The following is a 15,739-nucleotide window of genomic DNA, read 5'->3' as shown; positions in this document are numbered from 1 at the left end:
AACGGACTATTTTTTCGTTGTGAAGAAATTCTATGCGGTGGTCCTAAATATGGGTGGAGCTTTTAAGCTGTATCTGACTACAGTATATGCAATGCCTTACAACTGTGTACTAATGAGTAGGCGTGTCATTAGAAAGGAAGAGAAAAATAAAAAGGAAATAAAAATAAAAACACCGCTTTCAAAATTAAAAGCGCATAAGTAGTGTTGAGTGCCCTCCATAATTTTTATGAAAATAAACTGCCTTTTACATTTTGATTTCAATCATTTATCAACAATCACATAAACGCATTATAGAGGGTTATAAAAAATACAAAAGCATGAAATGAATTAAGCCAAACAAGATGCAGAGAAATGTGGTCAAGATGTGTAATCTAGAACAGGTAACCAAATGCAAAAGCATCATATAGAATGAAATTAAACAATAAACTGAGACTCACAAATTAATGGAACAGTTACACACGCATGGAAAAACACAAAAGGCTATATTTACCAACAAAGAAAACTTAATTACAGAGCTAAAATACACGCAGTCACATTAACTCACCTCGCTCGCACATTCACACACTCGAGCTGTCTGCACAAACACTGGTTCTCACTCATCATTCTGGTACACTGCCGTTGCCCTAATTTTTTCCAAGTGCCACTGAGAGCCACAGACTTGTTACTTTTACTTTTAAACAAAATGTGCAACACCTGTAGAGTGGCCATTGCTAAAAAAAACACAGACATAAAAAAGTCATCACAATGTGGATTAAATTTAAGTCGGATATATCTTATGTCTGCAATGAAGCTGCGCCCACATTTAGGACCGGCGCACAGAATTCCTCCACGACAAAAAAGTAGTCCGTTGTTAAAACTTCTTTCCTCTCCTAAACAAGGAGCTAATGATGAGAAAAAAATTGTAAGCTCTAGAATCTTGATACCTGGCTTGTTTAATCAAGTCGAACATTAAGCAGCTGATTTCGTTTACTTTTGTGATTGGCTAGTGGAGTAATACAATACACTGCGGATCAGATCGTGGCCCAGTGTTATAACAACTGCTGTTTATTTAAGTTATATCCTACTATAGTGTCTCAAGCATTACAGCAAACTTTCAGCAAAAAAAGTACAAAAGAATGCCTGTAAAAGGGGCATTTCTTTCCTGAAACCTTTTATGTGAACATCTAGACCACACACCAATGCATGGCAAATGTACTAAAAAAATAATAATGAGACTGTAAATGCAAAGACCTATCAGAAATCACGCAACCACATAACATGATCTAGATGTAACTCAAATAAATTTGTATTAAAAACAAAATAAACTTATTGTGGTTTTAAAATTAAATTCACTTAGGTCCTAATTAAAAACAACATAAACAACTTATTAAAATCTTAAAAGGTATATTTTGTATTTTTAGTTCAATTTTCGGTTATTTCCTTTGTTCTTGCCCGTCCTCTATCTATAATGTACCATGCACTACCGCAGGTAAAATAAAGAAACCACTGCCAGTGTGTGCCAAATCGTGCAAAACCTATGCGCGTCTCAGCACCAAGAGTGCTTCATCAGGTGGCGCCGGCATGCAGTTTGGCAAAGGTTTGGCACAATTCGGCACGCACTGGCAGTGGTTTTTTTATTTTGCTCACGACAGCACCTTGAGGGTATAATAAATAAATAAATTGCAACTGCACATTTGTACTAAAATGATTAGTTTAAAACAAGATGCGCTATCCTATAATAAAATCAGCTCAGTTTATTGAGGACTGGCCACACTGAACCGTGCTTACACACTTTTTTTTCACAGTGTCATACACACAACTGTAGTGTCGGCATTTTTGGTGACCCAGGGGTGGGCCAGCACTTCGTCCAAAGAAATGCGGTCTTTGGCACGCCGCTGGAGCAGCTGTATCAAGAAAAAAAATGAAGGCAATGCAATACTGAGCCTTGCCATAAGAACCAAGCACCCACAGCTAATATCAGACATGGCCCACAGGCTGAAACATTTGTCTTCAGCTCAGCTCAGCATTTGGCATGTTTGCCCAAGTTCAAAATGTCAGAGAGGCACATGCAACAGCACCACATGTGCATCAAACAATTTTGTTATAGTGTTACTGTAGTGCAGGACAGAGTACATGCAGCAATCAATCTACTTTTTAGCTGCCAAAGCCTTTGACAGAAGTGACCAGTTTTACCAAACTGGCAGAATTCTCCACAACTGTAGTTGTTGGTATGTCTCTCGCACCACAGGAGTTTGAGTGAGGACTGAAGATTGGTAGACTTAAAGCAGGTTACTGAATTCAGTGCCTGAAAATTCACTTTGAAAGGAGGTATCTCACATGAATGCATTAACAAGGAGGCACTCTGAATGCTACAGTACCGTAACTTCTGGTTTTGCTTCCCTGCTTCTTTCACCTTTTTTAAACAGCGATTTTGCCTCAAAAGCATTTAAAAATCCAATCTAGAAAGTAAAACACACCCAAGCAAGATGCAAAATTATTTGCATGCTTATTCTGGGTGTAAAAAGAAAACCATGGAAAAAATTAATTTTGAGTAAAGGGATTCGAACTTTCTCTTATGTGTTCAAAAATACAGCTCAAAGTTACTGCGTCGCTGTACCAGTGTTAAAGAATGCTTTTAGTTATGCTTTGATCTGTCCTCATCAAATTTCTTCTATTCGCTTTCATGTGACACTGATCAACAGAAAGCCACGTTATACTAGTGAGAAATGGTTGGAGGACTGGTGGCTTAAAAGTGCAATGACCTAAAGGTACTAGTTCAAGACTTCGAAGTGGCATAGTGTAGAAGTCAATGAAATTTTTATTAAGGAAAAATTTCCAGATGGTATGTTTAGGTTTGACAGATTGAATAGTTGGAGATTTATTGAGCAAAAAAAATAACAAGCAAGGTAGCACCCACCACCACTCCCTTTCAAAGGAGATGCTCCTAACATCCAACTATCCATCATGTGAGACTAGAATTGGGAAAACAGAATCATACAATGCGGAGAAGCAGCTAGCTGGTAAATGACAGAAGAGCATAACCACAATAAACAGCAACCATGCACAGTGCTCTGTGTTTATCACGCCCACAGCCCCGAATTAGCTGTTCTGCATCTCTGTCTACTGTCTCATAAGCTCAGCTGACATTGAACTGGGCGCCGTTCTATGCCACACAATGAGTGATGCATGCAGAAGGGAAAGTTGAAGTGTACAGTGCAGTCGCCTGTTGACGGGGTTCTCAGGCTTCTAATTTGCGGGCTGCCTCTTCTGACTAAGGTTACAATATTTTTTTCTAGTGGCAGCTTGTGTTTGTTTCTCTGTCCTAGTATTTTCTCAGCCATTTGACTGCTGGCAAGAGCATAATTTGCAATGCATCTAATATCCGACCAATTTAATGGTTTTTTGGAACAAGTAAAAAATAGAAGTGATAACTTTCTGCGTGTGGCCATCATCTTTGTTTGACCAGCACCGAAGCTATCCTTCTAGGCTAACTCTCAATGGTGTGCCCATGTGACCAAAAAAAAATATTAGATACTTGCAAATGCATGTACTGGCAGAAGCGGGCTAACATATTTTGACATGGTGTTTTATCAAAGTGTGTTAACTGTGTGTGCACATCTCGGACGTAACACTTGGTGAGGGCCCATTTTGCAAGACTAGGTGACTATCTTCCTGCATGCAATGACAGGCAGCGGAAATCATTGCTCATGCCATAGCCAAGGGCTTCATCTTTTGAGCCTTAAGGAACCACAGTGGCTTTCGAAATGTGCTAAAAACCCTGCATGGTTGGTCTCCAATCCGTTACTAGCTGCCTAACATGTGCATGAAAAAACAAGCATCTAAAGGTGCATAGCCCTCCTCCGCTCCCAAAAAAAATGCCAGAGTAATGACTGGCTGCATAATGAAATAGACTGCAAAGCACTGCACTCAGCTTAACAACCAAGGAAGCGACAGTGCGATATGAATCTATTATATAGTGACCTTGAGCACATGCAGTGATTGTTTAAGTAAAAGAAAAAAGAAATGCATGCTCACTTGAGAAAACAGCACGTACTAAAATGGATGCCTGACATGTATCCAACACTGTAGCATCTGGACATGGTAAAGTAAACTTATTCCAAAATTAGCTTTTTTTGCAGAAGGAAAAGACATGGGAACAAGCCTCTCAAGTTGCAACATGCTATCCCATTCCAACTGCCTTTACCACAGCAATTCATCTTTCGTGTCCAGGTGCATCAGAGCAGCACATCACATTCCCTCCCATGCCTATCACGTGCATGGTGTTCAACCAACTTGTGCCCCCATGAACAAATATCAAAATTCCTCATTGGCCTTGTCAATAAGAAAATGGAATGCTTTAAGAGCCAGCATAGCGAATATAATTCAATTTTCTTTCCAGTCATATCATTAACATTCCTTGAATCAAAATCCACATCGCAGATGTCTTTACTTTGTTTTTACTTTTTCTCTCTCTCTCTTTCCAACTATCTTTCCTATTGCAATAATCGATACTATATTGTATGCATGTGCACGTGCAAAACATAAGTGTATTGTGTTCTCAGCGTATTTGAGTGTATAAGGACTTTGCATTCTTTATTTTTTGTTTTTCCTGTGAAGGATTCACAGGCCTGCATTAATTAGTTATAAAATATGGGTCAGCACATAAACTGACGAGACGTAATTCTTGGTTCTACCTGGAGTCTCACAAAATTGAGAGCAAAAATTGCTCTTTTTCTTTTTGTGTAAGGGTCACACCCCGTCAAAATCTAAAGAAAGAAAGTGTGGCCCTTTCACAAGTGTATACAGGGTTCTTTTTTGCGTTAACATTTTTTGGCAACCGTGTTATTAGCTGTACACCTTCTCCCTAGGGACCCCCCATTTAATACCCAAATGGGCCCTTAAATAAATAAATGGTCTCAACAAGAAGGGGTGAAAGGTGCGGCAGGGTGCAAACCTGAAGGCAACAGAGTGGTTATTTGCAGAAGACACTCACACCATGGACAGCAAAGCCACACCAGACACCCTGAACGTCACATCTACCAGCGCAGCACGGCTGCAACCCTCAGCCACCGTCCTTACACAATTTAATGCCATCTCTGCCACCCACCTTTCCAATGACGTCCCGTGCCTCGGCACCGACATGGTCGGGGAACTGAACCTGGCCCCTGAGTATTTCCTCGCCGATTTTTTCCATAGTATCGCCGTTGAATGGTGGCTTCCCCACCAAGAATTCGTAGATGAGGATGCCTAGGCACCAGTGGTCGACCTTCTCATCATAGGCACACTGTTCGACCATCTCTGGCGGCAGGTAGACGGGTGTGCCGCACAGTGTGACTCGCCTGCAAAGCGCATTGCAAGAAGCAACACAAGAATGTTTGCAACTCACACTTTGGACTACAATTAATGTGGCCAGCTATTGTTTGCCTCCACTCTGCAGCCCCTTTTTGTAGCTGCAGACCCTTGAGTCATATGATGATGGATAAAACTGAAGCTGGAATGTATTCGCTGACTATCGCATTCTAATGACAAAGAGGCCCACTTTCAGTGAAAATGGACTTTTTGCATGCTACACAAGAAAAAAATGAGATACTGGTATCGCAGTTGGCAGTGATAATGGTAATGGTGTTTCTGTGCAGGCAGGATTAGGATGCACAGTGTCTACCAGCCACTGGCACACCTGCTTTACTTACAAGAACAAAAAGGTTCAGTGTAGCACTCCCAAAAGCTGTTTTCACATTCAAGCTGCAATGGCGTCCATACACACTTGGTAATGCAGATCTCTGAGGCAAGGCTATATTGCCACCCACTTCCAAACTGAAGGGCAATCACGGAGTCTTAGTTGGTCTCCACATCACGCGTTTAAATCGAGCGAACGGAAAAAATTCTCCATTTCTAAATCCAATTTTCTTAGCAATAAATGTGTCTTTTGCTGTGAAACAAACGATAGCCACAAAAGAATTAACAATAGAATTTACTGAGAACAAAAACTGGATCACATTGGCCTCGCTGTTCCTTTAAATTTCATGCCTGACATATCTGATGTTTCCTAAATGAACAGCTGCACACACTGAAAATATTCTGGAAGTTTTCCTCCCATAAGGCCAATAGCAACTGAGCCCAATCTGCTGACCAAAAATGGCTTACAGTCAAACCCAATTGTAACGAAACGAAACCGGGCAGGGCGAATTAAACTTTATGCCAAAAGCCCGAAGCAGTTCTATCATCATTCATGTGAAATAAACTTTCTACAACGAACTGCACATTGGAGTTATCTAACTGAGTGCATACAATCAATCAACACACATGTGCACTAACGCACTGGCTGTGCTGGCTCACGGCTGCCATGCCTGGTAGCGCCGACCCGCAGGGCAGGTTGAGGGTGGTGGTGCAAGCAAAAGCAGCCATCTGAACTCTGCAACTTCGCCCCACTTTGTAATCCTATTCAGCAGCCACTCCCCGCATGATCAAATACTAGCAAGCATGCAGCTCGCCTGTCACACTTGAGGAATGACAGAAATGGACATTGGAATACAGAAGAGAAGGAGCGGCAGCACACTGCCAGCTGCGCTATTATCCAGCATCCTGCAAGTAAAATGGCCACTGTGTCGTGTGGTTAAGATGACAAAGCAATGGTAAGCCCAGCTGCTTTCACACAAAGTGGAGGTTATTTGCCACCCTCAATGCAGCAAAACGTTGCAGTGCACTTCAAGATTGCCAAAAGCATTCTGAGTTTTAAAAACAAGTGAGAATGCTCAAATACTGATGAGAGTTGCACCTGCAAGCCGGTGTTTTCAGCCAGCTGAAGTACCAATGTTCTATCTAAGCACTTTTTTTTTATTTTACAGCAAACTGCTTTTCGTTATGTACAAGCTGCAACCTACACGCTACAGCACTACAGGAATGGTATGAAGGAAGCAAAAATTCCATTTGAGCAACATGATCTCCATGCATGATGCAATACAAAGTGCGCAACTCAAAGCTCTGGTAATGCAAGTACGAAATAACCAGCTTTGAATCATCATGGCAAGCACATGCTACACTTGGAATAGGTTATTCAAAATATTATGTGGCACCATAATACTGTTGGTGCAATTAAAGCACAAAGGTGTTGTTTTCATCAAGATATATGCTTGCACTTTGAAAATCTTTCATCAGCAGATGAAGTCAGTTACCACAAGCTTTGCAGATTGACCAAAAAGTCGTGCCCACCTACCTTTACAGTACTGAAGCTAACTGAACTCAGCTAAGAGACTGGACATGAATGGATCCATTTTTACCGTGGCTTCAATATGCCATATGCACTGCTGAGTGGCAGAGAATCATGGTTTATGGTTTACGAGTGTTTAACGTCCCAAAGCGACTCAGGCTATGAGGGACGCCCAAGAGAATCATTGAAGTGAAGATACCTCTAATGCATGCTGTCCACTTGCCACTATGAAGAACACAACAAAAAATGTCCATGGCCCTGGTCAGTATTGTCTGTATTAGCTAAGCATGAGCACATGACAACGCCGCCAAACAAAAATATTTCCATTTATCGAAATTCTTATTCTGCTTCTTATTATTCTGTTTCTGGATGAGTACAGAGTGAATCAGCAATTCTTCAAACAGTATTTCATCATTCATTTGGGCCAACAAAGTAATTCAGAAGGGCGTGCTGTTGGGCTAGTTGGTGTAGCATAATGTCAAGAAATTAGTGCAAAAATAGAGACGCATATCACGATCAACAGGTGGTTACTGCCCACCATTGTTGCACATGCTCCTTTTTTCCCTTGCATTCTCTGCTCTATACCTCAACAAAACAGTTCATAGTAGCACTTGTTAATCATCATGCGTGTCTCCTCCCTTCTCCTTTGTCTCCATCTCTGCACTGATTTCTTTACATTAAGCAAGTAATCATTCCTCAGAGCCCACCGAAGCACTGCCATGTGAACATACGAAACGTTACACAGATGCCAGAATTCAGCGCAAAGCAACAAACATAAGTGAGCGGCTGGGACGTGTGCTAACAGACACTTCTTGGTGCAGAGCATTGGTTCTCAACCTGGGTTCTGCAAAATCCTTGGGTTCCTTGAAGTGCTTTTTTGGCTTTCTGAGTTCCCACTGTTGCGTGCCTCAACCCCCCCCCCCTACACTACAGAATTGCAGTTGGCTTTAAAAAACCCCGCAATATGCTATTGAACATAGTTGTGGTATATATGTGCAATTTAAAGGACGCCGCTTCACGACTATCCTGCTGCAAATATACTTTGAAAGCTTTTTGTAAAAGTGGAGTTATTTGCGCTCAAAATTTGAATTTTGGTGTTTTCTTGCCTTTCCCTCTCTTGAAAATTTTTCACACTCAAAGGCAGGCGCTCGCAAGCCAGACCCTCCAACCCAGCCTCACCCCCATGCTTCCACTGCAAGCGGACACCCTCCAGGAGGCAGAGCTTTCCGACCCATCGGCACGACGCAGCTGACTGGCTGAGGTCCTGGATGCTGCATGGCATCCAAGAGGATGTGACCACTGGCCATTCTTAACATATGCACATGCATATACAGACGAGGAAGAGGGTTGGAAAAATCGACAGGAGAGAGCTTGCCAACTTTGAAGCGGAATAGGGGTCACAGCCTGGGCCAGGGGGCGCTGCAGATGGCAGTGAACAGCACCCTCTCCAAGCGGCTCCTCCTAGTTGATCGGTCAGGCCGACGAGCTTCGTCACTGACTTGTGTGCGCTTGCGGCACCCGCACGTGAAGGAAGCTAGTTTTGCATGTGTGCGCTTGTTCTTTCTGGCTGACACTTCGGCGTCGTCGTGAGAGGGGCTTGCTTCGTGCACGCTATGTTCTCTTCGCTGTGAGAGAAGAGCGCGCCTGCTCGAGGGTAGTCCTCACGCTTTGACACTGCTGCAAAAATTTTTCGCGCGCTCTCGTGCTGAGCAGCTCGTGTGCGCGGCGTCAAGCAAATAGTCCAAAAGGGCGCTGTTTTCGTCACACCATAGTTTTGTGCCCTGAGTGCATAACCACGTGGTGTACGAAGTGAAAACTGAAATTAGAGCCTACCTTCGAACGAAACTGCGGCACAAATGCGTTTCGCGTCTTTTTTTTCTTCGTCAGCTCGATCTGCTTGCTTCCGCTGTGCGTGCTGTTGACACATTTCTGCTACCTTTTCCTTTTCCCTTTCCGCAGTGTTCCAATGGCTTTAGCGCGCTAAGCTGCTTATCCCAGTGTCACAGGTCAAATCGTGCTGCGTTTAGATTTGTGCGAAATACGAGAGCGCATTTCACGATGTCGGTGCACATTACTGAATCCCATTCTGTTGAGGTTTGAGAGTTTTAGCATGGGTGTACAGCTGATATGACCAATATGGTAACGCATTGCCATTCCTACCGGTGTCGCACTTGCCTAGCCGCTTCTGCCGTATGGTCATATTTACAGCAGATGGCGTATTTACCATAAAGATATCTAAAAATAATATCTGTTAATCCGAAGCCTTTCGAAAACGGCTTTGCGCACAATCTACGTACAGCCTTGGGACGTTAAACTCACAAACCACTGGCACGACTTAGTTCCGATGAGCAACGATGAGGCACGTAACACTATTGCGCGGCTGCCTGAGGTCTACAGTCCATGGTCTGTAATCTGCAGAGCCACACTGCTACTGCGTATGTACAACAGAGACACAAGGTTAGTTCACATGTGGAATCGTGTCTGCCTACTTCGCCTTCGCAGTTGCATGCGCTGCCAGCTTACATGGTGTTGGCCGAGTAAGTGCACATATATTAAGTGCCCACCAGCGATCTCTCCTGTTGCCGCAGGTGATGGATCACTAGTACTATTTTTTAATCAATACTGCAGCGCCCGATACTGCACCGCTACTTCGCACTGAACGATTCCTGCCATCTGGGTAATTTCTGCTGGCATCACACACGGGAGTAAGCAAATGCGTCATTTCAGGGAAGCCCACAAGTCAAGCAAGACACTTCCCCGCCTTTAGGCAACCACGGTGCAGCGTGCCACTTCGATCACCACGTAAAAACTGCCCACCGATGGACATAATCGGCACACTGTGCAGTCATCAGGCTGTGCTCGCATCTGCCGCGCCCGCGAGGAGACGGCAGCGAGCAGCACACGAACATGGCCAGTCAGAGCACTGTTGCGCCATCATGCCCGATCGATGCTTCAGAATTCTGCCGCTACGGGAGGAGCACAACGCTGTCGTCGTGCGGCAAACTTTAGGTTGGGGCCCCTATTGTGGGTTCTCTGCTGCACATATTATTTCCAGTATCCATGACATCACAATTCAGTGATAGAGCAAGTTATTATAACACGCTCAAAAGTACTGCAGGGGCTCTTTAATGGAATTTGGGCAATTTTTGGGCGGCTGCTCATCTCCATGATCTTTTTTTTGCATCCAAGTTAAGCCCGAAGGGATAAAAGCCAAGACACGTGGGGTTCCTCAGCACCTTTCGTAAGGCAATGGGGCCGCTCGAGGCTTAAAACAGTTTGAGAACCTCTGGTGCAAAGAGTTGTCATGTTCCATCTACACATACATGGCATCTGTCTTGTGTTGCACTGAATTCCATAATGTGAAAATAAATTATGACCCAGTAAGCTTAGACCTAACTAATGCTAAGAAATCCATTCAGCTTTCTTACAATCTCCACAACCGATGAAAAATTCGTGCAAGAGCAGGGCTTAACCTCTGCGAATGTGGGCTACCATGAATGCCAAGTGAAAGCTCGCCAGTGCTGAGCTGTCTATACAATAAAGATTTTTCAACTGAACTGTGCACCCACCTGGATGTGGGTGCATGCACCGACCAGCCAAAGTCAGCGAGCTTGATCTCGCCATTGAGGCCGAGCAGCAGGTTTTCCGGTTTTATATCCCGGTGGATCACCTTGAGGCTGTGGCAGCACTTGAGGGCTTGGCACAGCTGGTAGACATACTGAACAAGGAGAGGGGAAACTACTGATTAAGCAGTTTTAACATGCAGGTGTGCTGCACCTAAAAGTAGCTGTTCTGCCTATCAGAAAGCTTTGGTTTTAATTTCAACTCATCTTTTTGTCCTCAACGACCCCTCAGGGGGTGGAGGGTTATACATAATGGTGAACCATGCCACATGTTTTTAAATATATAGGAGGTTATTTAAATTTTCAGCGAATGATGATGGGCAGGTGATGTCGACAATGTGCTGGAGAAGACCATTTCCAATCTTTAGCTGCACGTGGAAAAAAGGAGGCCAAAAAAGTAACAGTTTGGGTACATGGATGGAAAACTTGAAACAAGTGGCTGATGCAGTGAGATATGTACAACGCTGGCATAATGTAAGGTACATGATTAAGCAATAAGTAATAGAACTCGTCATACAGTAATATGATAGCTATGCGATGATGAACAGAAAAAGGTGGTATGCAGATCTAGTTTTTAAGAGCTTAAATATCGACGTAATACAAATAAGAATGGATGAATCTTGCAACATGGCTTTGGACTGCTTCTATGTTGGTTATGAGGATAACATGGTGCAGCTTCGATATGGTGGATGCATATTCCAGCTCAGGTCGAACAAGTGACCTGTAAACGAGCAATTTCATGTGACATGGGGCGAGGCAAAGTTGATGTTTAAGATATCCCAGTGTTTTGCTAGCTGATGCTAATAAGCTGGAAACATTCACATGCCATGTTAGGTCATTAGATAAAGTGAAACCTAAGTATTTGAAAGATGATACGGATTCCATAGATTCATTACTGATTTTGTGCTGAATTTAAGACACGACTTTTGTGGCGACAAGCAATGAAAGAAACTTGCATTTGCTTGGGTTAAGGGTCGTAACCCAATTTTTCCCACCACTTTTCTATGTGTTTAAGGTTTTGTTGAAGGGCCCCTTGGTCAGTAGTTCAATGCGAGTGACAAAATGAATGACAGCACCATCTGCCATTTAGTGCCATGAAGCACATAACTTCTATATAACGTCCTCCAGCAACGTCTAACTCTAGATTGAAATGCTTAAAAAGCATCTCAGCAATGGAGGTTTATCCACAAATTTTTTTAAAAACGTACTGACAAAAGAGGTTTATTCACAAACGCTTTGAAAACTTCTCTAAATATACGTTTTCCACGCAACGTTTTAAAAATTTCTCCGACGAAAAGTTTACTCAGAAACGTATGACGATATAAAAATGGAGGCATGAAACTTTCCAGTGCAAGAGAAATTTGTAAGGCGGCCCCTGCAAAGCAAGCATCCTGCTACTTCCAGTTTTAATGCCAAGCAATTTAGTTTTTTTTTGTTGGACACTTATATAATAAACTATGGCAGAGACTGACGAAGTGGGTTTTCTTGCCTTATTTGCATGTGTATTTATGTTACTGCACATATCTCAGCAAACAAATTCTGCAGCTCTAAAAAAAGCATGAGCCCTAAACCTAATGAAATCCCACTGGTTGATTTTAGACGGTTCTTAATATATAGCATACTGATCTTGTGCCTATAGGCTTCATACACAAGCAGCCATTTCCAAAAAATAAAAATGTCTAAAGATCTTTTTTGGCGGAGCATTAGCAGGCATATAACGCCTCTTTTTGCCTCATTGTCTACAGAACATCTGAAGATACATTTCTTCTAGACATTACTGTATACTTTTGTAGATGTTTGTTACACATTGCGTAGCCCTTCTTGTGTTTCGTGGGTGGAGCCCTCAGGTTGATACTAGAATGTGGTAACTGCAGTTTGCACATGTGAACAAAGCATGCAGGAAGTTAGCACATCCTGGCAAGAACCTGTCTGCTTCAATGCGATAGCATTACAGTTCACACCAGGCACAAAATCCGGCATCACATGTCACAAAATTCGCTGATTGGTTGAGAAAAGCCTCGTAACCTTGTGACATCATCACAACCTGCCCTGATGGGCCACCCTAATTGGTTGAAAGAGGTCATGTGACCTTGTTACATCATCACAACCTGCCCACTGTGGCAGGTGGTAACCTGGCCACAGATTTGTGAGCAACCTGCCCACCGTTGTATGTGTTAATTGAATTGATTGGTTGAGAGAGGTCACATGACCTTGTGACATTATCACAACCTGCCCACCGGGTTGTGAGCAACCTAGTTCTCAAACTGGCATACGATATATGCAAATGTTGGCACTATCACAGCATAGCGGATACCTGCTACTGCAGCTAGCAGTCCAAGTTAGCCCATTGATCGACTGACAATTGCAAAGAAACTGATTCGCACACATAGGAGTTGCAACAGAACCTGTGACAAATGTGAAATCTAATGCTATAGCATTCCACTGTTCTGGTGACTAATGCATCCCGATAGTTTTTAGGATGCTTATAGCTGCCACAGCCATTCAGTCCTTTTGTGCCAACCAAGCCTTGTGCCCTATTTCAAGCAGTCTTTGCGTGCAATGCAGTGCTCCCTTTTATCCGTAACCTCCAAAGACTTAGAAACTGAACTTCAATATAAAACATAGAAGACATAAGGATTGCCTGCCTAAACATGTTGCCCATGGAGGAAAGAAAACACAGGAGCGGTCCCAGCATTCCAAGCAGCATTGCAGAAAGCGTGCCAGAAGTCACATGCTTTTCTTCATGAAGGGGTACTGCAATTCATTACCCCAATGATGACGAAATCATCACAAAGGCACCAGCAGAAAGCTTGGTCACTAAGATGACTGCGGTGGGAGAGGTTCTCTGCAGTAGCTGCGAAATGTGCTGCACATGGTTGGGTGTTGCTATAGCAACAGAGATGACATATACAGCTGCTCCCAGCTCTCTAATTGGTGGCCAACTGGCATATAGAAGGCCCAATTCCTGGGTCTAAAAATGGTGATGTAATGCCCTCTTCTGAATTGTTTCCTTTCTCCACGATCTGCTGTGTGTGTATAAAAGCAAAATATGTTTACAAGTTTTTGCCTGAGGGCTCAAAGAGAAGGCACACAACACTCTACTGCCATAGAAAGGCATCTTGGCTTTGCTTGCACCCTTTGGGCCAGACAAGATGGAAAACTTTTTTTGTAGGTGTTCAAAAAAAGCGCCTCAATTTCACACTTGCCAACTGATAACCCAAGGGTGCACACAGGTGATTGCAATATCTGGTGGTCTGGTAGTGACTGCTGCATGCGACCTCTTTGTATGCCTGACAAACTAAGCTAGAGTCGTAGCTGTAGTCTCTCGTATGTCTCCCACACTTTTGCTGCCACTGATGGAGCACTGAGTTTCCAAGCAGCCTTCACAACATCTCTCCTTGCCGTGACAACAAACATACAACATTCTACCACAGGCTTTCTTTCTCCTCTGAAGAATTACTCGCATGCATTGTCACCCACACAGCACAAGCCGTGCACCTCTGAAGATAGGTCAATCACAATGCTGCATCTTTGACTGCACCTCCTTCAGGACATGGTTTCCTCGCAGATGCATTCACCATTTCTCTGGCAAAGATACAAGCCTGTGAGCGCATATTACAGTTGAGTCCACTTATAATGATTCTGATGGTCGCGTGGATCATGTTCGTTTTATCCGAACTTCACTGAAGTGGACTTCCCAGCTAGACAAAAAAGGTATTTATTATTTATTTAAAATGTCCATTATACACGTCCACTTCCCAATCACGGCGCCTTCAGAGCTCTCCAGAGCGGTCATGTGCTGCTCTCCAAAACTACTGCTGCCGACGGGCTGCTTTAGGGTTGCAATTTACTAATTGCGATTTAAACGCTCATGACAACTAGTGGTAGGTCATTCTCCTCGTCTCCACACGTCAATTAAATTGCAAGGATGCAGCAACGAAACTAGCGTAGTGCATGTGCACGCAGAACATGCTATCTCCTGTCTGCACACTGCCTGCACACAGCGCAGAAAGTGGGGAGCTGATTGAGCAGGTGACGCACAACACGTGACCACATGGATCAGCAGGACATACCACGTGACTGATATTCAAACTGATATTCAAACTTCCCCAACTGCTGCCATTGGTTCATCACTTACCATGCACAGTAGCTTCACTTTCAGCGACAGCCACTACACTTCTGCACCCACACTTTGCTTCTGCAGCAAGTACTCACACGCATAAGATTGACCTCGTAGCCCGTCGGCAGCTCCTTTGCTGGTGGTTAACTGCAGTATTGCAGTATCAGCCCGTATTGAAAGGCTCTGGCAGCAGTGCTGGTTTTTAATACATTCCTTTGCCACAATTTGTCGAGGGGGAGGGCTCTTCATGGGAGTTGAGGGGAGCTCTTCAGTGTCCGCACTGGTGAGCATTTCGGCCGCTAGGGCGAGCTTAGGGCATGTCCTTGTTCGCTATAGTCGAGTATTGCAGCCAGGGTTGTCCATTTTATCCGAGACTTAGTGCCATTGCACTGCATATTTTGGCAATAGCACTGCCCTCATTCGTAATAAGCAAGTGTTCACCATAACTGTGGCCAATATAATTGGGCTCGACTGTATTCTTACAATACATGCGACACTACAGGCAATTATGCAAAAGACATAAACGGACGAACACTTAAATCCACAAATACCTCGTAAAGATGGGTCAGAAGCCTCTTAAATGTTTCACCCAATCTTATGTCACCTCCTATGAGGTGGTTTTCTTCATGCATATATACTAGTTGCTGCAACAAGCAGGATGCATGCAGAGCTGTATTCACAATCAAGATGAAGAGCCAATACGGCTACCATGCCAAGGTTTTAAATAACCGTGAGCAGCATCTTTAGTCAGAACCAAGACAAAAGTCTACTTAAATATTGATGCATGAGGACGACTGCTTGCCACATCTA

The 15,739-nt window shown here is 43.5% G+C and overlaps 1 protein-coding gene across 3 annotated transcripts in view; it reads right to left on the bottom strand.

Moving 5' to 3' along the window:
* Nucleotides 1-1,323: 1,323 nt before the first annotated feature.
* Nucleotides 1,324-15,739, bottom strand: part of LOC144099339 (aurora kinase A-B-like) — a 34,104-nt gene continuing 19,688 nt past the window's right edge. For all 3 annotated transcript variants that reach the window (XM_077632563.1, XM_077632565.1, XM_077632564.1), the window contains 3 exons: nucleotides 10,756-10,904; nucleotides 5,087-5,318; nucleotides 1,324-1,883 (listed from right to left, as the gene is read on the bottom strand). In XM_077632563.1, the coding sequence (XP_077488689.1) occupies nucleotides 1,779-1,883; nucleotides 5,087-5,318; nucleotides 10,756-10,904 (486 nt within the window). In that variant the 3' untranslated portion in view covers nucleotides 1,324-1,778. The remainder of the gene's footprint in view (nucleotides 1,884-5,086; nucleotides 5,319-10,755; nucleotides 10,905-15,739) is intronic.

Source organism: Amblyomma americanum, chromosome 7 (assembly GCF_052857255.1).
Source record: "Amblyomma americanum isolate KBUSLIRL-KWMA chromosome 7, ASM5285725v1, whole genome shotgun sequence".
Classification (NCBI taxonomy): Eukaryota; Metazoa; Arthropoda; class Arachnida; order Ixodida; family Ixodidae; genus Amblyomma; species Amblyomma americanum.
Note: the sequence above shows the minus strand (reverse complement) of the source record. Positions and strands in the feature narration are given on the sequence as shown.